Genomic DNA, 24,478 nt, shown 5'->3' with positions numbered 1-24,478 from the left:
TACCTGTGTACCTCTAATTTTGTGCACATGTATCTTTTTGTAGAATGAATTCTTAAGAAATTGAGTTGTTAAGTCAATGCTTAAGCCCATAATTAATTTTCTTACATATTACCAACTGTCTTCCAAAAAGGTTGTACCAATTTAGAATTTTACCAGCAGTAAATTCAGCAGTTAGGACCCATTTTCCTAACACTCTCGTGGACACTGGGTATTACCAGTATTTTTTTTAATATGTGCCAATCAGATGGGCAAAAAGAATGGTTTCTCACTGAGGTTTAAATTGCATTTCCCTAGTTATTCTTGAGATTTTTCCATTCATTTCTTCAACAATTACTTATTGAGTGCTTCATATTTGTAAGGGACAATTGCAGGTACTGGAAATGTCGCAGTGAGGAAAAGTGACAAAGCCCCTGCTGTCATGGAGCTTATTCTAATGGGAGATGTCAGCTGCTCAGCTGAGCTGGGAGAGAGAGAGCTGAGTTGTCAGGTGTCAGAGGAGCCAATTATAGCAGTAAAACAGAAATAAAATAGTTCAGCTTTTAATCTCTTACTACGACGGTATAATCAAGAGGCTAAAATGGGAGGAAGGGCAGACTCTGCCTGTTCCATTTCCCCACATAGAGTGAGTATACCAGTCGAGGATCAGGTGAATCAGTGCAGACTTAGGGGGTCGCCTTACCATTGAAAAAGCCCCAAATGAGAGGCTCTAGCAGTTTTATGGACCTGGGGGTGGAGGAATCCAAGGGTGGGGAGAATTCATGAGGAAAATGAGGCGAGAGGGCTAGGAATGGAAAAGTACAAGGTACTGAGTTAGCGTGGGGAATAGTGTCTTTAAGGCTAGGAGTGGAAAAAATACTAGGTACTGAGTCAGAGTGGAAAACAGTGTCTTCAAGGCAGGGAGTGGAAAAGTGCTAGGTACTGCGTCTGAGTGGGGAAAAGTGTCTTCTCCATGATGAGGAGGCTTCAGCAGAGGTGCCTGAAGACCTCATCCCAGAGCCTCAGATAAAGAGACCTAAGAATGAGGGTGCCTGGGCTAAGACTGCAAGTATGTGAAAAAGCATGACTGGCGGGAGGCTGAGATATTGATTGCAACCCCCTTCAGCGACTGCCGTGCACTGACTGTGCACCAAGTCTGCTGTAGAAAGGGCAACTTCCTCAGCAAGGCTTGTCAGATTAAGCCTCTTTAATTGCCTGTGGTCAGGTCTGAAAAATCACACATAGATTTTTAATCAGAACTCAGACCTCTCAGGAGAGACAGACAATAACCAAACATACCATGTCATGTCATGTCATGATAAGTACCGCTATAAATATAAGTCAGCATGAGGGACAGAATGCCAAGCATGCTATCTTCAATAGACTAGTTAGAGAAATCTCCCTGGGAGGTAGCATTTAATGAAAGACCTACATGAAGTGAAGGAGTAGCTGTGAGACTGTCTGGAGGAAGAACCTTCCAGACAGAGGGAACAACATGAGAAGAGGACTTGAGACAGAGGCGTGTGATCTTTTGGAGGTATGTCAAGGAAGCCAGTGTGGCTGGGGCAGAGTAAGCAGGGGAAAGAGGCCTGATAGGTATTGGGGACCCAATTACATGACATCTTGTAAGGCCAGGGGAAGGACTTGGGATATAGTTCTCAGTGTGAGGGGAAGGGATCTGGATATAATTTTCAGTTTGGTGGGAAGGCATCAGAGGCTTCTGAGCAGGAGGATTATGTGATTGGAGCTGTATTTTTAAGGGATCATTTTGGCTTGAGAAACTAGACCTGGGGACAAGGATGGAGCAGGCAGATGAGTTAGGAGACAATTACATTAGTCTCCTCCACCCTTTTCTTAACATATTGGAGTTCAGCTCTGGCTGTAGTAGTTCTAGATCTCCTCAGACACACTTGTGTAGAGCCTCTGTTGGGTATTTTGGGTACACAGATGATTCATCTTGGTTATACAGATGATTTAGATGATTGTAGACAGAAGAGGGTTGTCTGGCCATTCCCAGACAGGGAAGCATTCCTTGAGATAGAGTAGAGGAAGGCTGAAGGGGAGGAAGAGAGTACCTGTTGCTATCTAGGTAGAGACATCCAGCAGGAAGTTGAATACAGGTATCTGAAACTCTAGTGAAAGTTATAGGCTAGCAGTAAGCACCTGGGAGTTATTAGCTTTTACTTGACAGTTGAATCCATGGGGCTAGAGGAGAAAAACCAGGAAAGTATGGAGAATAAGAAGATCAAGAACACGCACTCAAGGTTACCAAAATTAAACAGTGATTTGAGAAAATTAATGAGGAAATCAGAGATTGGGAAAGAATAGAGCATTTCAATGAGGAGAGATGCCAACACTTAACATTTGACACAGCGGTCAAATGAGTTGAGATCTGAAAAGAGCTCAAGCCTTGGCCATGGTGTGAAGTCACCAACAACCTTTGTCAGGGAGTTTCAGTAGAGAGGTGGGGGTGGGAGGCTGGGAGTAAAGGCAGCAATTGCTGCTTACTCTTTCAGGGAGTTTGACTCCAAGGGAAAGAGAAACTAAAAGCAGTAGCACAAGGTTTGTGTTTGAAGTAACGGTGGTGAACCAGGTGAATAGCCTGGAGGCCAAGTGAAGTGAGATGACACTGCAGATTTGGAATGTCACCAGTCTGCACAACTGAATAATTTCCTCCAGAACTGCTCAATTGCCCAGTTGTAAGAACAAATATGTAGACCAAAAGTAGAGTGTCCCCAGGGTAAATTTTATAGAGACAAAGGGGTGTGTTTATTGAAGTTGTGGCAAGGAATAATTACAAAGACATACTATTGTTGCATTGTTTCAATATAATAACCACTAGCCATATGTGACTACTTAAATTTCAGTTAATTAAAAATTCAGCTTCTCAGTCATACTAGCTATGTATCAATTGCTCAATAGCCACAGGGGCTGGTGGCTATCATATTGTTCAGCACAGAGACAGAGCATTTCCATTATCACTAAGAGTTCTTGTGGAAAACACTGCACTACAGGGTCTGGATAAAGCTGAGGTCTTGATGAAGTTGAACAACAGATGCAGAAGGAGTAAGCAAGAGTAAAACCTGAATGAGTAGGAGGTTGTGGACAGAGATTAGTATATTGAGATTAAGATTCTAGGGACTGAGCTGCTCCAGGTGAAAAGTTTTAGGGTTATGTCATAAGAGGGTGGGGGGCAGCTGCTGAAATAGTCTGTGGGTGAAGACCTGTGGAGTTGACAAGATCAAAGAAATTTGAGGCAAGGTTGTTAGACTCATTCATGAAGAAGTCACCCAAATTGTTAGCAAGACCTTGCATCTAATGCCAAAATCCTCATTGAGCAAGGTGGTAGTGATTTAGTAGCTACAAGCAATGAGAGTCAGACACCTCAAAAGTGGAGGGTGTTGCTCAAAGTCCCCACAAAGTGTGATAAAACAAACAGTAGCTGGGGCTGGAGCAAGTGGCTTCCTTTGGGTGAAGCCAGATTTCACTGAAATAATAAACTCAGGGGAAACAGTCAATGAAGGGGTTAAAGATGTGGGAGAGTTTCCTTGTAGTAAGTAATGGAATGAGGCTTCCAAAGGGCCAAGTAAAACTTTGGAGGAAGTTTAGTAAAAGAAGGAATTTTTTTTAGTACAGATAAGCATAGGAACATAAAGAAGAGATAATTCTTAAATATATAAGATACGCATTTGGGGATAGCAGCCAGGGAACACTGAAGTCCCAGTGGGGTCAGAGACTTCGTAAGGCTAGCAAATTACAGTTTTTGAGTGGCATTCCAACAGTAGAGTATATTGCTCAGAAAGTCCTTAATTATCCTTTGAAACAAATTCCTTCAGCTGATTACGAAGGCATCTCGCTGTATTCTTGAGCAACTTGTTCCTGACATCATAGCAACCCATTGTAACTAGACTTCGACCATTCCTCTTACCCAAGTGCTGGGGAAGGGAGAGATTCTCAATGCTTACCCACCTATGGAGTCCCAGTAAGTCCAGTTGCTAGGTGGCTTGAGGTCTGGGGTCATAAAATGGAAGGCCTGAAGTCATTTGGTGATCACAGACCTTGAGCCAAACTTTCCCCATTTAGTCAGAGAAAGGATTAGCAGCATCCCCCATGCCTGGCTCTGTGTGAGATCATGGAAGCCAATGGTTGGTGAGGTGCTATGGAGTATAAATTGCAAAATACTTTCAGTTCCACTCAGAATGGATTTCAAAGTGATTTCCACCCCATGGGGAGGAGAGGGAGTCTGAGGAGGAATGGATGGAAAAAAATTTTTCATGTCATTTTCTGTGATCCACTCTGGAGACAGAGGCAGAGATTCTCTACAGCAGCTGCTCAAACTATAGCTCTTGTTAAAATGCAGGTTCTGAATCAGTAGTCTTGGGTGGGGCCAGAGATTCCGTGTTTCAGACCAGCCCACAGGTGACGTGAATCTCATTGGTCCATACATCACACTTTCAGTTGCTAGGTGAAGAAGGGAGCACTCGATGAGTGGAAGAGAAAGCCGTTGTAATCTTTGGGAGAAGGGGCCTGGGTCAGCGGAGTTAGACTGGTCTGTGAGTAGAGAGAATGGATGGGAAGGAAAGAAGATACTGTGAGGCTCTACAGAAAAAAACAAACAAACATATATGTAAATCAAGGGGACAGAAGCAGCTAAAGACGAAGTCATTTCCAGGTCCAGAAGGCACAACTGACAGCTGAGTAATAACATAACATTGACTGTTAATTGGCAGAATTTTTAACTGTGTGTTTGGTTTCTCCGTTAGGTCATCTGCCCTATATTACATGACAATTTAGACTAAAACCAGTATTTCCTCAGAGACAATGCTAGAAGCTTTTACAGTAGGTGGCACTCTTGCATTACATTAAGAGCTCAGCAAAGGCTGCAGAAGCCTCAGGTTTGCCTTGTAAGGTGATTAATAAACACACTAAATATTCCTTAGGTCTCCCTTCCACTGTCAGGGTACCCATATAGATTTTCCCTCCTCCCTCCAATACCGGTATGCATCCTCTACAGGTGGTGCATTTTATACCTCAAGTACTTCACAGGGTCCTAGTGAGTGTAGTGAAATAGGCAGTGATTCATATTTGTGCAAACTCCCACTGATGCCTGCTGTCTGCTTCCCTAAGAGTTCAAGACCACCACCAACCCCTTGATTATGTATTCTCACTGGGCCACTCTGTACACAGTTTAGTTTGACAAGTGCATGTCACTGTTATTTGTCCTTCTATTCCCTCTTTCAAGAGAAACCACATCAATTTAATTACTCCCCCACTAAGAACTCTTCAAATGAAACTCCTCTCATCTCTCTCATCAACCCATCTCCTCCCTTTCCTCCTCAATGTCAACATGCCTTCACATAAATCCTGAATGATGAAATTTTATTTAGAACTTACACTAACTTCCTCTCCAAGGTGGCATCTAACTTCGTATTAAGTAAGAAACAGCCTTCCCACTCTCCACCCCCGTACTTCTCACCCACCACTGCTTACTTTTTTTTTTTTTTTTTTTTTTGCCAAGTCTCAAGTAATTCTGTAACCTAGAAAAGGTCCTACACAAACCCTGTGATCATTCACATTTAAGTAGTTGGGTGGCCCACATCCTTCCCACAAACCCCAAAGTGCCCTCAAGGACTAAAGCCTTTCTCTGAACACTTCCAGCATGATGTCTATGGTTGTAAAATTGTCCAGGGTCAGTGCATACTGGGAGCAGCAAGTTTGTGGTGCCTGGGGTTTCCCCAATACTCCCAAAGCACATCCTCACCTGCCCATCTATGATTCATTTCCAGCATTTCACTCATGTGCCTTAAATGGTCATTGACCACCACAATCCCAAAACAACCATCAAATTTGCCCAGTTCTCTTTCTGATCTCTGAAAGGGCTTAGAGAGGTCACTGAAAATAAAGGCCTTGGTTCACTATCGAAGTCATTTCTAAAGCATTTGACATCCTTGGGAGTGCTGGCCATGGGAGCAGCAGTCATAGGGGAAGTTCTGTAAAGGGAGCTATTTGAATTTCAAAGATGTTACTCAATGTGATTCCCCAACTAATGAAGTATAATAAAGGGGGGCTGTAATTTATTACCATTATCAGCAATATTTTCATCATAGCAGACCAAGGAATATGTGGATGGGGGAGAGGGGAAAGCTTTTGGTGATGGTGTAGACGTTATGGAACATGTAACAGCTACAGTGATGAGAACTAAAATTAAGGTTATAGGAAGGTAACTGGTGGGTGAATGGGTTGTCTAACTCTACTGGTTTTTCCCTGTCCTGCAATTTAAATTCACAGAACCACAGTGCTAGAAAGACCCTTAGAACATTTAGTCAACTACTTCATTAATCAGATGAGGAAACTGAGGCTCATAAAGATTGCACTTTGTACAAGGCCACACATTTAGTCAGCAGTGAAGCAAGGACAAAGGTCCTAATCTCCAGATGCCAAGCATGTGTGCACAGTTCCAGAGCTTAATATTATTCTTCAGCATGATTACTGATAAGATAGTATCTGGGTATTGTATAAAGAGAAATGGAGGTTTTTTCCCCTTTCCTCTTGTTTCTCCCTCCCTAATCCTTAGCCTTCCTTTTTAGGTGCTGCTCCCCTGAAGATTCAAGCTTATTTCAATGAGACTGCAGACCTGCCATGCCAATTTGCAAACTCTCAAAACCGAAGCCTGAGTGAGCTAGTAGTATTTTGGCAGGACCAGGAAAACTTGGTTCTGAACGAGGTATACTTAGGCAAAGAGAAATTTGACAGCGTTCATTCCAAGTATATGGGCCGCACAAGTTTTGATCCGGACAGTTGGACCCTGAGACTTCACAATCTTCAGATCAAGGACAAGGGCTTGTATCAATGTATCATCCATCACAAAAAGCCCACAGGAATGATTCGCATCCACCAGATGAATTCTGAACTGTCAGTGCTTGGTATGTGGTCAATGGTGTGTTCAGATTCTTAGCCTTCTCAGATGGGACTGCAAATGAGTTAGAAAAACGTTGGAGGGGGACTTGAGGGGCCCAGGGGAAAAGGGGGGTCTATAGAGAGAAGGCAGAGGACAGCCACTTCTGGGAAGTGCATTTGAAGGGAGTGTAGAGTCTGGGAGTAGGGAACTGAAAGTCTTTTGTACTTTTTATAGTCTGCTTCTGAAGGATCAGTAAAAATCTGCTTTGGGGAAAAAAATAGAGCTAATTGAACAAATATGGCTAATTACCCATGGTAAAAACCATGGGTAATTTGGCCATCACAAAGTTTGTATAACCATAAAGGCCTCAGATGTCTTATATTCATTTTTTTTCCTTGGGTCCAAGATTTTTCACCTACTAAATCTTTGCCTGGAGCTCCTAGCAAAGGGGACAGCTGACACATTTGGGTTTTCCCTTCAGCCTCCTCTAGGTTGCTTATGAGTTGTTTACTGCCACAACCATGAACCTGGTAGACAGAACGGAAAAAAACCCAACAAACATAACCCACAAACTTACAAACCAGCTCCTCTGCTTCACCAGACCTTGGAAGGCATAAATGCCACTACAGATTTTTTTAAAACTATCACACAGTAAAATTATTTTTTTTTTGTTTTGGTATACTGTTCTGCCGATTTTATAGATCTTGTATGGATTTAGGTAACCGCCACAGGACATAGAGCATTTCTATCACCCTAAAAATTTCCCTCAGGCTATCCCTTCATAGAGTCATACCCTGTCTGCACTCGTAACCCTTGTTGGGCATCCTATAGTTTTGTCTTTTTGACAGTGTCACATAAGTGGAGCCATACAGTATGTAACCTTTTAAGACTGGCTTCTTTCATTTAGCATGCCTTTGAGATTCACCCAAGTTGTTGCACATATTGATCTTGTCCCTTTTTATTGCTGAGTAGCATTTTATTGTTTATCCATTCAACTCAGTAAAAGACATTGGGTTGTTTCTGGTTTGGGGTTCTTATGAATAAGGCTGCTGTAAACATTCACATACAGGTTTTTGTGTGAACATAAGTTCTCAGTTCTCTAGAGAAAATACCCAGGTGTGGTATTACTGGATCCAGGTTAATTTTTGATGAAACTTGAAAAGGCAGATCAACACCTATTCTAAAACCATAGAGTAAAACAGAAGCAAAAGTAAAAATAGAATGGAGAGCTGCTCCCTTTGAACCCTGTGTGATTTAAACTAGGCTGCAGGGCTTTAGGAACAGTTAACCAAGTGCTAAATCCGTGTTTTCAAAATGTGATCAGGTACCATTGGAAATGTTTTAGGTGGGACACAGATAAGCATTTTGAAAAGTCATGTTGTATTTGTTTTAATGTATATTAGAAAAACTCTAACTTACGCAACATGTGATTTCACAGATGTTGTTAATAAAGCTAAATACGGTCTGGCAATTCACCTTCTATAGACCACATAGAGTCCAAGAAGAGTGCTCAAATAGTACATTGATATAGCAAAACTTATAAAGATGACACACAAATGACAGACCTTTTAGTAAGAATATACTAAATTATAAATTAGTTTGTAGAACCTGCAAACTACCTAGTAACTATAAAAGAACAAGAGATTTTTTCTGACAGAAGGCACATGACACAGGTCTAGGGGCTCCATGCCAGTGATCCTGGACAGCCAGAAAGTGAGAATGGCAAACAAAGGCAAGAGAAACACTGTGTTTATTAAGAGCATGTATTTTTCCCTAAAATAGCTGGATTTGGCCTTCTTCTTAGAGTATGTTATGAAGACACTTTGATGATCATGCCAAAAATCAGTGTTCTGAACTTCAAATTCCAAAATCTCCACCCACTCACTTACCACAATCCTGCTTGGGTTTCTGAAAGATATGACACAGGGCATCTCAGCACCATGAAATCTGTCAGTTCCTGGTGAGACTCCAGCTCAATCCCTTTCTGCTCTCTTAGTCTGGTGAGCTGGAATGTGCCCCATGGGACACCTGGGCCCTAGAGTCAGACCACTTCTCCTTCCAAAGACTCTACTCCCTGGAAACAGTGGCTTCATTGTAAACCTTTGGTGACTCAATTACAGCCCTCCTTTCACTTAGAGAGCACCCCCTTGATTTGGATAAGCAGGAAGTAAGTATGGCCCCAAACTCTATTGTTGAAAAATAAGCATGAAGTCATTATGTGGCACTCACCTTGGGCTGAGGGTCACATTTTAGACACCCTGAGGCTCCCAGGTGTGCCCCCAATGAGCCCCAGATCAAGTACCCAGTTATTTGCTATTCCCTCCTGGATACATCTAAACTTAGATTGATTTTTTTGTATCTCTCTTCTGCTTTCAGCTAACTTCAGTCAACCTGAAATAGTACCAATTTCTAATATAACAGAAAATGTGTACATAAATTTGACCTGCTCATCTATACATGGTTACCCAGAACCTAAGAAGATGAGTGTTTTGCTAAGAACCAAGAATTCAACTATCGAGTATGATGGTGTTATGCAGAAATCTCAAGATAATGTCACAGAACTGTACGATGTTTCCATCAGCTTGTCTGTTTCATTCCCTGATGTTACGAGCAATATGACCATCTTCTGTGTTCTGGAAACTGACAAGATACGGCTTTTATCCTCACCTTTCTCTATAGGTAAAGCTGTTTTCCAAGACTATTTCTTTCAGCAGGTATTACACACAAATGCTTAAGGCAGATCATCCAACGTCCCCGACTTGCTAGGAAACCTCCAACTGGGCCATTTTATGACGCTGTTAGGAAGGACCCAGATGGAGGGCTCCTGCTTCTCCTGAGTGATGCAGGGTCCAGGAGGCTACGAGCCTATGTTGCACTTGAAGAAATATGCTTTTAGCCCTGAAACTGACTCAGTCTCTTGGTTTACCTTTGGATGGAGGATTCTGAAGTTTTGATTAAAAATTGCAGGATTCCTCCAGGCTAGAATTCTTTCTTTGATTACAACACATACATGTGCTTGCACACACACACACACACACACACACACACACACCATGCATACATGCAGACATACAAATGGTATTTATTGTGAATATAGAACCATTTGGGACATTATTGGTCGCAGGAGTGAAAACAAAAAGATATGACACCCCCTCTGCCCTTGAGGACCTTCCAATAGAATCAGAACCCTGTAATGTGCACACATGAAAAACTGGATTTTTAAAAGGTTGAATTGGAATCTAAATTTTATTCCATGGAAATATCTGACTAAATTTAAAACAAAAGTGACTGGTAATGAGTTTTATGGGCATTCAGAGGTAGGCAAGATCCCTGAGGGTCAGGGAATGGTTCCTAAAGGAAGGGGTACCTTGTAACATGTAAAATAAATTATTGGGGTTAATAAATGTGGTGAGGAGGGGAGGGCATTCTGGATGACAGGTTCCCAAAACTGTGGTGACTTCCGTAGCAGAAAAAATTTGAGACAATATCTGGGCTCAGCAGGTGAGAGGACCACAGTGGCTCAACTGTATCTGACATAAGTGCAGGAGGTATGTCAAAGAAAGCCTTGGAGGCAGAAATGCTTGGGTGTTCACAAGTATTCTTCAGGGACCAGTTCAGTGGAGGAAAGGATTGAAACTAAGCAGTAGCCACTAATAGGAGCCTGACATTTTAAAGTCCTGGATTTACCCGGGAGGGCATGTGTCTATATTTGACTCCTGTTTTAAGAAGCTGTAACTGCAAGATTCCCTCCTGGAATAAAGGTGGTCTGCATCTACCCTGTCCCATCACTGCCTGTGCTGACCTTGACCCCCACATCTGCCTTCTTCTTACCTTGACCCCTTCTCCAGCAATGATTCTTGGCTTGCCCCCTCCAGTGACATCCATCCAACTCCTTGCTCCATACCCTGGCTTTATCGCCTCCTTTCTCCCAGTGTCTTGTTGTTCAGATATAATTTGGTCTGTGAACAGCCCATGGGGCCAATCCCCATGAACCAACTTTACAACTGGGCCAATCTCATCTCCTGCTACTGACTTCTTCCTACTCAGACACTTCAGCCTCTGAGAGTCCAGTAAATGGTGGAGCCACTCGTCCTGTCCCAGTTGCTTCTCCTGTATCCTCTCTTGGCCAGATAGAAGCCTCTCCAAGCTATGCCTGAAGTTCAGTACCTCCTTCAATGTGTAATTAGTTTGATTGGTGGCCATCTTGTGGCCACCAACATCACCATATATGACATGCCCCAGGGCCCTCTGTTACGGCTCCCATAGTCTACAAATTAACAGGGGCTTGCCACCACTATAACCTCATCATGGCTCACCTTCCTGCTGCTTCTCAACTACTGTTCTGCCAAACTTCAACAGGTACCCCCATCTTCAGAAATGTTTCAGCTCTAGCTGCCTCAGGAAGATGGGGCTTGCCTCTCTGGGTTTCCCATTCTATCGCTTGATCAGAGATAGGTTAGACTCTGAGTCAAGGGGTCTTTTTTGCATGTTGAAAGGTAGCAGCCTCCACATTAGTAAGTATAACCCCTAACCCCCTTTAGTGGGAGTGCCAAACTGGCTCAAGTGGAATAGACTGGGACAGACTCAAAAGGGATTAAATATGGCCTGCAATGCCAACAACTTCTTACCATCCCAGAAACAGGGCATGTGTCTACAAATTATAGCTAAGCTAATAGATCAGCTGGTCCTAGTTTTCCTGAAATTTGGGATTAGCTACCAGAACTGTTCCCAAAAATGTCTTTAAAGTGGGTGACTCCATTCTAAGTTTTCCCCACAAAGTCTGTTTTCCAACTGTCCAGAAACTTAGGAGTTCTCATGTAAGGAAGTAGGTCCTGAAGGCGTGAAGGTTCCTCAAGGCATGAAGAAACATCAAAGGTTTTTTAGTAGATGAGACACGCTGAAAGCCATGCAGAGGAAACCTGCTGTGACCTCAGTAGGAAAAAACTAAACAAACAAGCAAATGAAAACTAGAGGTAGAGGCCTGTGGAAGCTGTTGCATTTGTCCAAGTGAGAGGTGTCTGGAGATGATAGTGGACAGAAGAATCATCACGAGAGGATCTTCAGGGCTTGGGAAATGACTGCAGAGGGGGGCAGGATAGCAGGCACAGCACAAATGACTGCACGTGCAGAGCCTCAGCACAGACACCTCACCCAGATTCCAGAATCACGGGCCAGGCTGACCCTCTTCTTCCTGATCATGGTCGGTGTTATCCCCACCTCCAGGAAGGCATGGCAGCTCAGTCCAGGCATTTGGCCAGAGGCATGGGCTTGATTCTTAGGTCACTGCCGAGGCCCAGAGACTGGGACTTTCTATGGCCTCCTATTGTGGATTTCAGGCTTCTCTGGCCTTAGAACCCTGGGGAGAGGCTGGCAGGTAAATAAAGAGAAGAGCAGCTAGCAGAACCCTTTTGTAAATGACTCTCCTGGCTGATTGAAAATTTGTGGTCATTTGTAGAGCTTGAGGACCCTCAGCCTCCCCCAGACCACATCCCTTGGATTACAGCTGTACTTCCAACAGTTATTATATGTGTGATGGCTTTCTGTCTAATTCTATGGAAATGGAAGAAGAAGAAGCAGCCTCGCAACTCTTATAAATGTGGTGAGTGAGTCCTTGTCCTCCCCACAGACTGCCACTTTGCACCTACTTCCCAATCGGCTGGCAGCCTTCTGCAGCTTGTTGGCTGAGCCTAGACTGGCAAAAAGTCAGGAAGTTGTTGGGAAAAAAGGTTTTTCCTTGGAGTTTTGAGCCTATACAGACTGGCAGCAGCAGATTATGTTGCTCTTGGACTTCAAAGAAAGGCAACATTTCTAACCTCAGGTTTACAAATGTACTTCTGGTTTCCAGGGAAAACTGATTATTATTTGCTTTATCTACCTCACTTCTTGAGGTTACTGTGACATATACATAAAGTAAAATGGTAAAACCACTCCTAAATGTTAAAGACTGTGGACCTGGTGGTGTTTAAGCAGGGATATTTGCTAAATGACCACAAGAATCAGCTTCTCGTCTCTAAAAAAATCTAGGTTTCTTATGAAATAAGTTAGATGAATTATTGCCCATTGACTTATAACAAACAATATTAACTTTTACTAATTTCTAAGTAATACATATCCATTATCATATATACCAAAAATAAAATCACCTATAACTCTACTAATAAGAAAAAATGATTACACAAACATTTTTGGTGCCTATCTTTAAGATTTTTCTATGTATCAATCTATGTTGTTTTCCATAATTAGGATTATCATAAGGGCTATTTTTCATAATTTGGATAATATATGTACTGTGTTCTAACTTTGTTATACTAAATGTAGCAAGACAATTTTCAATGTCATAAATATCATTCTACAGCATCATTTTAAATGGCTGCAAGATATTCCCTTATGTGGATACACCTTAATTTATTTATTTAACCAACCTCATTTTTTGGACACTTGAGTTAGTCCAATAGTTTTGTTATTATAAACACCTTCCCCACTGACTTCTGTTATAAAAATGTTTAATGGGGACAAAGTGGTCCCTAACTTTATAATAATGCCATGCTTTTTTTGTAGTTTGGGCAGGTTCTAAGCTAAGATTGGACTTTATCTTAGTAATTGCCTCCAGTAGTAATTAGTTTGATTGGCGCTAATAATTAAGGTAACCTTCTAACTCACTTATGGTAGAAAGCACGAGATGAGTATTGCCTCTGGCCAGCATCTTGTTTTTCAGTATACTGATTTTAAAATCTATCTAGAAAATAGATGGATGACATTAGCAGTCATTCAATGCATCCTGCTGTACTTTAAAAATAAGAAATTGGGGAGCAATCATAAAATTTAAATAAATTAATACAAAGCATGTGGCAGAGCCATTCAAACTGCCAATGTATGGAGTGTGCTGAGAGATTTCTATGATATAAAAGTATAAAATTCATAGCACAGATGTAAAGACATATCATGCTTGTCCAGGATTTGACTTTTCAAGGTGAGAGTTTTGAGCTTCACTTTCTTTCAACCTCATTGCCATTTAAAATTAGTCAAATATAAAGAAGTGACTTACATCTTGGGAATAAGCTGTTTCCTAAATTTTTCTTCACATTAGAATGATCAGCTTACAAATGAAACAAAGAAGGGATAGAGAAAAAGATTAAGGATGTTTCTTCCTCCATGGGGCAATCAGAAAAAAATCAGGAGACTAGATAGGGGAGATAAACAGGATATGTGTGTTCACATGAGAGAAGTTAGAAGGTGGTTAAATAAGCTCTGTAGGTACAGATGAGATGGTCAGATTGGGCTGGGTGGTACATATATGACTCCTAAGAATGTAATGAAGAATATTGGTAAGAAAAAGTTATTTATTCAGACAGTCATCCATGCCAATGAGTTTGATCAAAGACAGTAGCCTTGCCATCACTGTAGGGAGGGAGGTGCAACAGGTATAACTATGCCATTATAGATATGATATATTTGTAAATTTGGATTCTGTAACTTCAGCAATATCTACCATTGCTTTGTGGGTACTCCTGGCATTGGCCATGTGATAGGCAAAATAATGCCCCCCACAAGACGTCCACCTCCTATACTCCAGAACCTGTAATATGTTCTTACATGGCAAAAGGAACTTCACATAGGTGATTAAGGCACCAAGCTTGAGATGGTGAGATTAGCCTGGATTATCCAGGTGGGCCCAATATAATCACATGAGTCAGAGAATCTTTCCTAGCTGGGATAGAGAAATGAACTGGAAGAAGGAGAGATCTGAAACTTAAGAAGCTCAATCCAGCATTTCTAGCTTTGAAGATGGAAGGAGGAAGCCATGAGCCAAGGAATGTAAGTAGCTTCTAGAAGCTGGAAGTGGCTCTCAGTTGACAGCCAGCCATTAAGGAAATTAGGATCTCAGTTCTGCAACTATAAGGAGCTGAATTCTGCCAAGAGACCAATGTGGAAACAGCAGATCCCTCCACAGAGACACAAGCTTACTGATAACTGGTAGGAATTTCTCCAAAAGTGGAGCTTCCTCCTACTCCAGTGTTAATCCCTTTCTCGGAGGAGACAGTCCTCAAACTAACTAACTTGGCACCAAAAGTCCTGTCCAGTGTTTTCTCATTATAGATTTTCTATGCCTCAACTGTATATATTTACCCAGTTTAGGCTGTTTAAATGACTAAAAAGGAAATGCCATAGTTATTCTAGCCAGTTTCCAATCTCTCTTCTCTTTTTTTGTTTTGTCAAATAGGGCAGATAAGGCATGAGAATTTATAACTATGAATTACTGTCTTTTCCCAAACAGAAATCACCCTATCAGCTTACACATTGGGAGAAAGACTAAAATAGCTCTCCCTGAAATTTTACTTCCTCATTTGGGTTTTGTGTGACTGAAATCTGTATACAATGCCCTAGCAACAATGGTTTTTACAACTTGCCTCCCTAGAACAAACCTAGGAGTCTCAGCTGTTTCAGGAATGATTTCTTAAAGGTAAAGTTTGTTTTTCAAAAGAAATTATTATTATTATTATTATTTTTTCTTTGTGTGTGTGTGTGTGTGTGTGTGTGTGAGACAGAGCCTCACTCTGTCACCAGGCTGGAGTGCAGTGGCACGATCTCAGCTCACCGCAACCTCTGCCTCCCAGGTTCAAACGATTCTCCTGCCTCAGCCTCCCAGGTAGCTGGGACTACAGGTGCGCATCACCAAGCCCAGCTAATTTTTGTATTTTTAGTAGAGACGGGGTTTTACCATGTTGGCCAGGATGGTCTTGATCTCTTGACCTCGTGATACATTTTTAACCAACATTTAAACAGAAATATTCACAGGCTTAAAAACTGAAAGTTAGTGATATCATCACATTTCCCCTTCAAAATGCTAAATTTGTAATCAAATTTAAAAGTTTAGAATCTACCTTTTAGTTGTCTCTTTCATTTTTTTGATAGTGGCTTTTTTTGATATGGTGACTATTTTGTCATGGGTATAAAAGGATAATTTATTTTGTGTTAGTCTGAAGACATCTGAAATACTGCATTCAACTATAAGTACCTTTTTTTTACATTTATAATAAGATTCTTTTTCAAAATTTTTATTTGAATAGTTTTTTGGGAACTACTGAACTAAACTAGGTGGTTTTTGGTTACATGGATAAGTTATTTAGTGGTGATTTCTGAGACTTTGGTGCCACCTGTCACTCAAGCAGTGTACACTGCACCAGTGTGTAGTCTTTTATCTCTCACCCCTCCCACTCTTTCCTCTGAGTCCCCAAAGTCCATTATATTATTCTTATGTCTTTGCATCCTCATAGTTTAGCTCCCACTTATCAGTGAAAACATACAATATTTGTTTCTCAATTCTTGAGTTACTTCACTTAGAATAATGGTCTCTGGTTCCATCCAAGTTGCTGCAAATGCCATTATTTTGTTTCTTTTTATGGCTGAGTAATATTCCATAAGGGATATTTACCACATTTTCCTTATCCACTCATTGGTTGATGGACATTTAGGTTGGTTCCTTATTTTTGGAATTGCAAATTGTGCTGCTATAAACATGCATGTGCATGTGTCTTTTTCATATAATGAATTATTTTCCTTTGGGTATATACCCAGTAGTAGGATTGCTGAATTAAATAGTAGAGTTCTACTTTTACTTCTTTAAGGAATCTCCATACTGTTTTCCATAGTGTTTGTACTAGTTTACATTCCCACCAGCAGTGTAAACATGTTCCCTTTTCACCATATCCATGCCAACATCTATTATTTTTTGATTTTTTAATAATAGCCATTCTTGCAGGAGTAAGGTGGTATCTTATGGTGGTTTTAATTTGCATTTCCCTGATAGTTAGTGATATTGAAGTTTTTTCATGTTTATTGGCCATTTGTATATTTTCTTTTGAGAATTGTCTATTCATGTCCTTATAAACACCATTATTTTTAAGAAGAAACTTTACAAAAATAGAACATAACCAGATTTATAAAGCATCTGAGAACTCAGTCAATTAAGAAATAGCTCAAGTAACTGATGATGCTTCACCTGAAAGAAGGCCTGGAGAGAACAGAAATGCTGTCTTCAAATATCTAAAGAGCTACCATAGGATGCAAAGATTGAGCTTGATGGTATGACTCTAAAGGGCATCTCAATGAATGAAGGTCATGAGAGGGTATAAGGAATTAAGAGAGACTTTTCTAATAATTAAAAGGTCTTTTAGGCCAGGGGTGGTGGCTCACACCTGTAATCCCAGCACTTTTGGAGGCTGAGGCAGGCAGATCACCTTAAGTCAGGAGTTCGAGACCTGCCTGGCCAACATGGTGAAATCCCATTTCTACTAAACATACAAAAATTAGCTGGGTGTGATGGTGGGCACCTGTAATCCCAGCTACTTGGGAGGCTGAGGCAGGAGAATCGCTTGAACCTGGGAGGCAGAGGTTGCAGTGAGCCAAGATCACACCACTGCACTCCAGCCTGGGTGACAGAAGATCGAGATTCCGTCTTAAAAAATATAAATAAATAAATAAATAAATAAATAAATAGTCTTTAAAATTGTATAGAAGAAGTAGACTTCTTCTTCCTCCAACAAAGGATTAACTGCTATAGGAATTGCCCTCTTTCCATAAACAACTAGAAAGCAGACAAAATATATGAAACAACTGTTTTCAGAGATCGGATGACAGACAGCAGAAAACTGTAGTCCCTGAGTGAAGGAAAGAAAAAATGAGATAAGCCCTATGATGGCTCTAGTTTGCTGCCTGGAGCCAGTGTCCAGGCCCCTCTGAAGGCAGGGAAGCCCTGATACTGAACTAGGAAAAGACATTGCAAGAAAAGAAAACTACAAACATCTCTCGTGAAATGCTTAACAAAATTAGCAACTAAAATCTAGCAATATGTTAAAAGTATAATACATCATGATCAAGTGGGGTTTATTCAAGAAACACAGGTAAGCTCAACATTCAAAAATCAGGCAATAACCTTTACTACATAAATAAACTAAAAAGAAAAAAAACATATGATCATGTCAATGGATACAGGAAAAGCTTTTGACAAAATTAATAACCATTCATAGTTTTAAATGGAAAGAAAAACTCTCATAAAAATAGGAATACAGGATGACTTCCTCAACCTGACTAAGAACGTCTACCAAAAATTCTTCTGTTAGCATAATATTTCATGATAAAAGACTGATTGCTTTTACCTTAAGATGGGGAAAGTAGGAGGATGTCCACTCTCTCTACTTTTGTTCCACATTGTGCTGGAGGTCATAGCCAGAGAAACAAGACTAGAAAAAGAAATAAAAGACATAGAGATTGGAAAGGAAGTAAAACTGTCTTTTTTCACAGATAATGATCATGCTTGTAGAAAATCCTGAGGAGTCTATCAAAAACCTATTAAAACTGATAAGTGAGTGTAGCAAAGACACAGGATACAAAGTCAATACACAAAATCAATTATTTCTATATACTAACAAAAGCAATTTACACTGAAAAAAATTAATAGCATTTACAATAGCATCAAATAATATTAAAAACTTGGAAATAAATTTAACAAAACAAGTACAAGGTCTATATACTGAAAACTATACAATATTACTACTGGAGAAATTAAAGTAAACCAAAATAAATGGAGACATAGGCCATGTTTATGAATCAGAAGACTAGATGTTAAGATATCCATTCTCTCCAAGTTAATCTATGGATTAAATGTAATTACAATCAAAATCCTGGTAAGCTCTTTAATAGATACTAAAAATCTTACTCTAAAAGTTATAGGGAAATGCAAAGAACCTACAATTGCCAAAACAATTCTGAAAAATAAGAACAAAGGTTAAAAATACAAAATTAGCCAGGCATGGTGGCGCATGCCTGTAATCCCAGCTACTCCGGAGGCTGAGGCAGGAGAATGGCTTGAACCCGGGAGGCAGAGGTTGCTGTGAGCTGAGATCATGCCACTGCACTCCAGCCTGGGTAACAAGAGCGAAACTCCCTCTCAAAAAAAAAAAAGAACAAAGGTGGACTTAACCTACCTAATTTCAATATTTACTATATAGTTATAGTAATTAATACAGTGTGATATTTGTAAAAGGACAGACATATCAGTCAATGGAACAAAATAGAGAGTCAAAAATAGATTCACACTGTTGACAAAGGTACCAAGGTAATTCCATGCAGAAAGGATAGTCTTTTCAACAGATAGTGTTGAGACAATTAGATATCCACATGGAAAAAGTATGAACCTAGACACACACAAAGTAACTTATATATTAAAAATTAAAATGAAAGGACTTCTGAAAGAAAACAGGGGAGAAAATCTTTGTAAACTTAAGTTAGGCAAGTCTTCTTAGATAGGACACAGAAAGCAAAAACCATATCATAAAAAGATAAAATGGATGTCATCAATATGGAAAACTTTTGTTCTTTGACTTTGTTTAAAAAAGGAAAAGTCAAACCACCGACAGGGAGAAAACGTTTGCAAAATATATATCTGATAAAGGACTTGTATCCAGAATATATAATTACATATTGCAACTCATTAGGAAGAAGACAATCCATTTAATAAAAGGCATGAAGCAAGAGACTTGAACAGATACATAACAGAAGAAGATATACAAATGGCCGATGAGCACAGTCACAACATCATTAGTCATCAGGGAAGTACAAATTAAAACTATAATGAGATACCACTGCACACCCTCTAGAATGGCTAAAATTAAAAGGTCTGATAAACATCAAGTGCTGGAGAGGATAAGAAGCAACTGAAACTCTCATGTACTGCTATACAACCCAGAAATCCTAGACATTCACCAAACAGAAATTTTTAAAAATTTAAAAATATATAAAGACTCATACACAAATGTTCATAGCAGCTTGCTTCATAATACCAAACCTGGCATCCTAAATTTTCATCAGTTGGCGGTGGTATATTTATACAATGAAATACTGCAAAGCTATAGAAAGGAATGGACTACTAATAATACACAAGAACATAGATAAATCTCAAAAGCATTATGCTAAGTGAAACAATCCAGGCACAAGAAGAATACACATTATACAATTTCATGTATATGAAATTTGAGAAAAAGCAAAACTATTGTAAGTAGATTCATGGTTATCCATGGGATGGGGGAAGGGAATCAGCTGAAAAGCGAACTATTTTGGCTTATAAAAATGTTCTCGATCTTGATTGTGGTGGTGGTTATGTGACTATATATATTCGTTAAAATCACCAAACTCTAAACTGAAAATGATTGGGTTTTATTATTTATTAATTATACCTCCATAAAGCTGATTGTTTTTATCTTTTATTTTTATTTTATTTCAATAGTTTTTGGGGAACAGGTGGTTTTCGGTTACATGGATGAGTTCTTTAGTGGTGATTTCTGAGATTTTGATGCACCTGTCACCCAAGCAATGTCCACTGTACCCAATGTGTAGTCTTTTATCCCTCATCCACCTCTCACTCTTCCCCCCAAGTACCCAAGTCCATTATATCATTCTTATGACTTTGTGGCCTCATAAAAGCTGATTGTTTTTAAATACACACATACACACATAAAAGAGAACTTCCAATGACAGGAAGTGTTCAAGAATGCTCTATTTAGTAAAGACAGAATCACAAAACCATCAGAGGTATTGTTGAGTGGATTCTTGTGGTCTATAAATACCTCCATGGACACCCAGGTTAGCAACCTGTTGGGGTTTATGTGGGACAATAGCATCATCACAACAGTCAGCCTAGAGAAATTTACATCCCAAGTTGTGTCAGTAGCAAGTCCCTATCAATAGCAACTCAGGCTTTGTGAGTTCTAGCTGGCTAGAAATTTCCCACTTCTCCTTGCCCATGCAACATTGTGTAATATTCTTAGCACCATCTGGCTAGCCCATTTAGGCATCAACATCTTCAAGACTTCTTTTCCTCCTCCTTATAAAGCTTGCTTTCAGAAAAGGATTAGAAACTCTTCCAAACACAAAATGATTGCTAAAACTAAATATATTACCCCTCCCAATGGTATTTTTGGTTAGCCAGGATAAAGATATAAGTGAAAAATCTATTTCCAGTGTTAGAACTTAAGGCACAGTGAGCAAGGGAAGGCATATACTTTTTGAATGCAAGAAACTTCTTCCCAATCCCCCTGAAATTGCATCATTTGAGTAACTATCTCTTCCATATATAAAGTTACAACAATTTCTCTCTGAGTCCCAGAACTTTGAAGCCTTTTCAAACTTTCCTTCTCTTGGTATCTATGAGGAATACATTTTTGAAGATTGTTCTTGGTGTCTTTCAGGAACCAACACAATGGAGAGGGAAGAGAGTGAACAGACCAAGAAAAGGTAAATCCTGACCCTGAGACATTGATGAGAGAGGTATAATCCCCAGAGTGCCTGTTACTTGAATAGGCTTATGCCTAACATATGTTGAGACCTCAGCAAACCTGAACTAATGGAGAGGGAGAGGAAAATAAAACTAGTTAAGACCTAGAAGAAAATAACCTGTTAATGGATGACAGGGTATCCAATGCACAATGCCCAGAAAGCATGACAAGCTCTGTCATGGTCAAGTAAAAGTCAACACCAAAGATTTCAGAGGTGGTGAACATGGGCTGCATCTTATCTGCCACAGTAACCCCAGTACCTGGCACAGTGCCTAGATTAGTGGGCATCCTACATGTGTGGAATGAATAAATGAAGAAGTGGGGAATGATAACATGTTTGCTTCAGGCTGAGCATCTTAGTATTTGCTATGACCCTGTTTAGATGTTCTTCTGCCACTTCTTTACCTCATTCTTCAGATCTTGCCTCAAGCAGCACTTTCTTAAAAACCCTTTCCCAAACTAGAAAATGTCAACTTGTTACAGTATCATGTGGATCCCTTGGCTTTTTCTTAATAACACCAGATTATGGTTACATATTTGTGTAATTATCTTATTAAACTCTATAAACTAGACTAAACTAAATCCTATGAAGGGCAAAGACCATACCAGTTAAGCTCATCATTGTGCTGCTAGCACTTAGCATGGTGTCTGGCATATAGCAGGTTCTCAATAAATGTTGAAAGAGTGATTGATGCATGATGAATACATAAAAGTTCGTGGTGATCAGTCCTTTCACAACGTGAAGCTATCAGATAGTCTGTACCTCTATCCGTCCTGAGAAATTAAGCTCTCAGGAATATCAAGGCTCTGACTGCATACCCATAGGATCAAAGCAACCCTCAGTCACAAGCCTGGTTTCAGAGATAACGGTCATAACCCCCAGGGTGCAGAGACAACCAAGAGTACCCAGCACTAATCCAGATATACCAGCCACTGTGATTCTAGCAACAAGACTAATAATTCTGGGCACCCTTGGACAATGAGAAAGGGTGCTGAAATCCTGCCTACCCTGTCACACTCAGTTTCAGAAATGGTCTGGAAGAGCCTGCAGAGGGCAGGCAGCAGAGAACCAGCAGAGGGCATGGGAAGGGCCAGGCAGAAATAGAGGGTAGCTGTTGAAGCACAGATGACAGTGTAGACCGTGGTTCTTTTCTCTTGCCTTCTCCATCTTTCTCTTCAATAGTTTGTTTTTCCTCATTGCTGTTCCAATGGCAACCTCTATTCTGCCCTATCATTGAAATCTAGAAAAAGAAAGTAGCTCAAATGTGAAATATTACCTAATCTTTTCTTCTATTTCTCCAGAGAAAAAATCCATATACCTGAAAGATCTGATGAAGCCCAGCGTGTTTTTAAAAGTTCGAAGACATCTTCCTGCGACAAAAGTGATACATGTTTTTAATTAAAGAGTAAAGCCCATACAAGTATTCATTTTTTCTACCTTTTTCCTTTGTAAGTTTCTGGGCAACTTTTTGATTTCTTCCAGAAGGCAAAAAGACATTACCATCAGTAATAAGGGCGCTCCAGGACTCCCCCTAAGTGGAATAGCCTCCCTGTGACTCCAGCTCTGCTCTGTATGCCAAGAGCAGACTTTAATTCTCTTACTGCTTCTTTTCACTTCAGAGCACACTTATGGGCCAAGCACAGCTTAGTGGTTCATGACCTGGAAATAAAATTTAGGACCAATACCTCCTCCAGATCAGATTCTTCTCTTAATTTCATAGATTGTGTTTTTTTAAATAGACCTCTCAATTTCTGGAAAACTGCCTTTTATCTGCCCAGAATTCTAAGCTGGTGCCCCACTGAATCTTGTGTACCTGTGACTAAACAACTACCTCCTCAGTCTGGGTGGTACTTATGTATTTATGACCTTACAGTGTTAATATCTTGAAACATAGAGATCTATGTACTGTAATAGTGTGATTACTATGCTCTAGAGAAAAGTCTACCCCTGCTAAGGAGTTCTCATCCCTCTGTCAGGGTCAGTAAGGAAAACGGTGACCTAGAGTACAGGCAACAATGAGCAGACCAACCTAAATTTGGGGAAATTAGGAGAGGCAGAGTTAGAACCTGGAGCCACTTCTATCTGGGCTGTTGCTAATATTGAGGAGGCTTGCTCCGCCCAACAAGCCCTAGTGGAGAGAACTGAAAAAACAGGAAAATGCCGGAGCTTGTGAACCCTGTTTCTCTTGAAGAACTGACTAGTGAGATGGCCTGGGGAAGCTGTGAAAGAACCAAAAAAGATCACAGTACTCAAAAGAGAGAGAGAAAAAAAAGAGAGATCTTGATCCACAGAAATACATGAAATGTCTGGTCTGTCCACCCCATCAACAAGTCTTGAAACAAGCAACAGATGGACAGTCTGTCCAAATGGACATAAGACAGACAGCAGTTTCCCTGGTGGTCAGGGAGGGGTTTTGGTGATACCCAAGTTATTGGGATGTCATCTTCCTGGAAGCAGAGCTGGGGAGGGAGAGCCATCACCTTGACACTGGGATGAATGGAAGGAGGCTTAGGACTTTCCACTCCTGGCTGAGAGAGGAAGAGCTGCAACGGAATTAGGAAGACCAAGACGCAGATCACCCAGGGGCTTACTTAGCCTACAGATGTCCTACGGGAACATGGGCTGGCCCAGCATAGGGCTAGCAAATTTGAGTTGGATGATTGTTTTTGCTCAAGGCAACCAGAGGAAACTTGCATACAGAGACAGATATACTGGGAGAAATGACTTTGGAAACCTGGCTCTAAGGTGGGATCAGTAAGGGATGGGGCAGTCTCTGCCCAAACATAAAGAGAACTCTGGGGAGCCTGAGCCACGAAAATATTCCTTTATTTTATGTAAACCCTCAAGGGTTATAGACTGCCATGCTAGACAAGCTTGTCCATGTAATATTCTCATGTGTGTACCCTGCCCCTGCCTTGATTAGACTCCTAGCACCTGGCTAGTTTCTAACATGTTTTGTGCAGCACAGTTTTTAATAAATGTTTTTTACATTCATTTAAAAGTCTACATTTTCTGCTTTGGCTTCAAGAGTACTACTCAACCCTTGTGGTCTGATGTTCCCCACTCTGTCCTCTGAATGTACTTCCTTTCTCTTTACATCTCTATGGCTAGAAGCCTCTGACACATCCTGTATCTTCTCCTCCTCCCTTTCCCCTACCATTATTTGAGAAAGGAGGCTTGTATACTTCTGTATGTTTATCTCAGTAATGAGTCATAAAAAATCAAGTAAGAATGGTTGTTTTTGAGGACAACTAAGAAATCTGGAATAAGGAA

At 40.5% G+C, this 24,478-nt stretch overlaps 1 protein-coding gene across 2 annotated transcripts in view; it reads left to right on the top strand.

The window, feature by feature from the left end:
- CD86 (CD86 molecule) overlaps positions 1–24,206 on the top strand; it is a 64,169-nt gene extending 39,963 nt beyond the window's left edge. For both annotated transcript variants that reach the window (XM_002813228.5, XM_002813229.6), the window contains exons 3-7: positions 6,564–6,899; positions 9,251–9,553; positions 12,330–12,473; positions 21,118–21,163; positions 22,507–24,206. In XM_002813228.5, the coding sequence (XP_002813274.3) occupies positions 6,564–6,899; positions 9,251–9,553; positions 12,330–12,473; positions 21,118–21,163; positions 22,507–22,603 (926 nt within the window). In that variant the 3' untranslated portion in view covers positions 22,604–24,206. The remainder of the gene's footprint in view (positions 1–6,563; positions 6,900–9,250; positions 9,554–12,329; positions 12,474–21,117; positions 21,164–22,506) is intronic.
- Positions 24,207–24,478: the final 272 nt, after the last annotated feature.

This window comes from Pongo abelii, chromosome 2, assembly GCF_028885655.2.
Source record: "Pongo abelii isolate AG06213 chromosome 2, NHGRI_mPonAbe1-v2.0_pri, whole genome shotgun sequence".
In the NCBI taxonomy this organism is placed as follows: domain Eukaryota; kingdom Metazoa; phylum Chordata; class Mammalia; order Primates; family Hominidae; genus Pongo; species Pongo abelii.
Note: the sequence above shows the minus strand (reverse complement) of the source record. Positions and strands in the feature narration are given on the sequence as shown.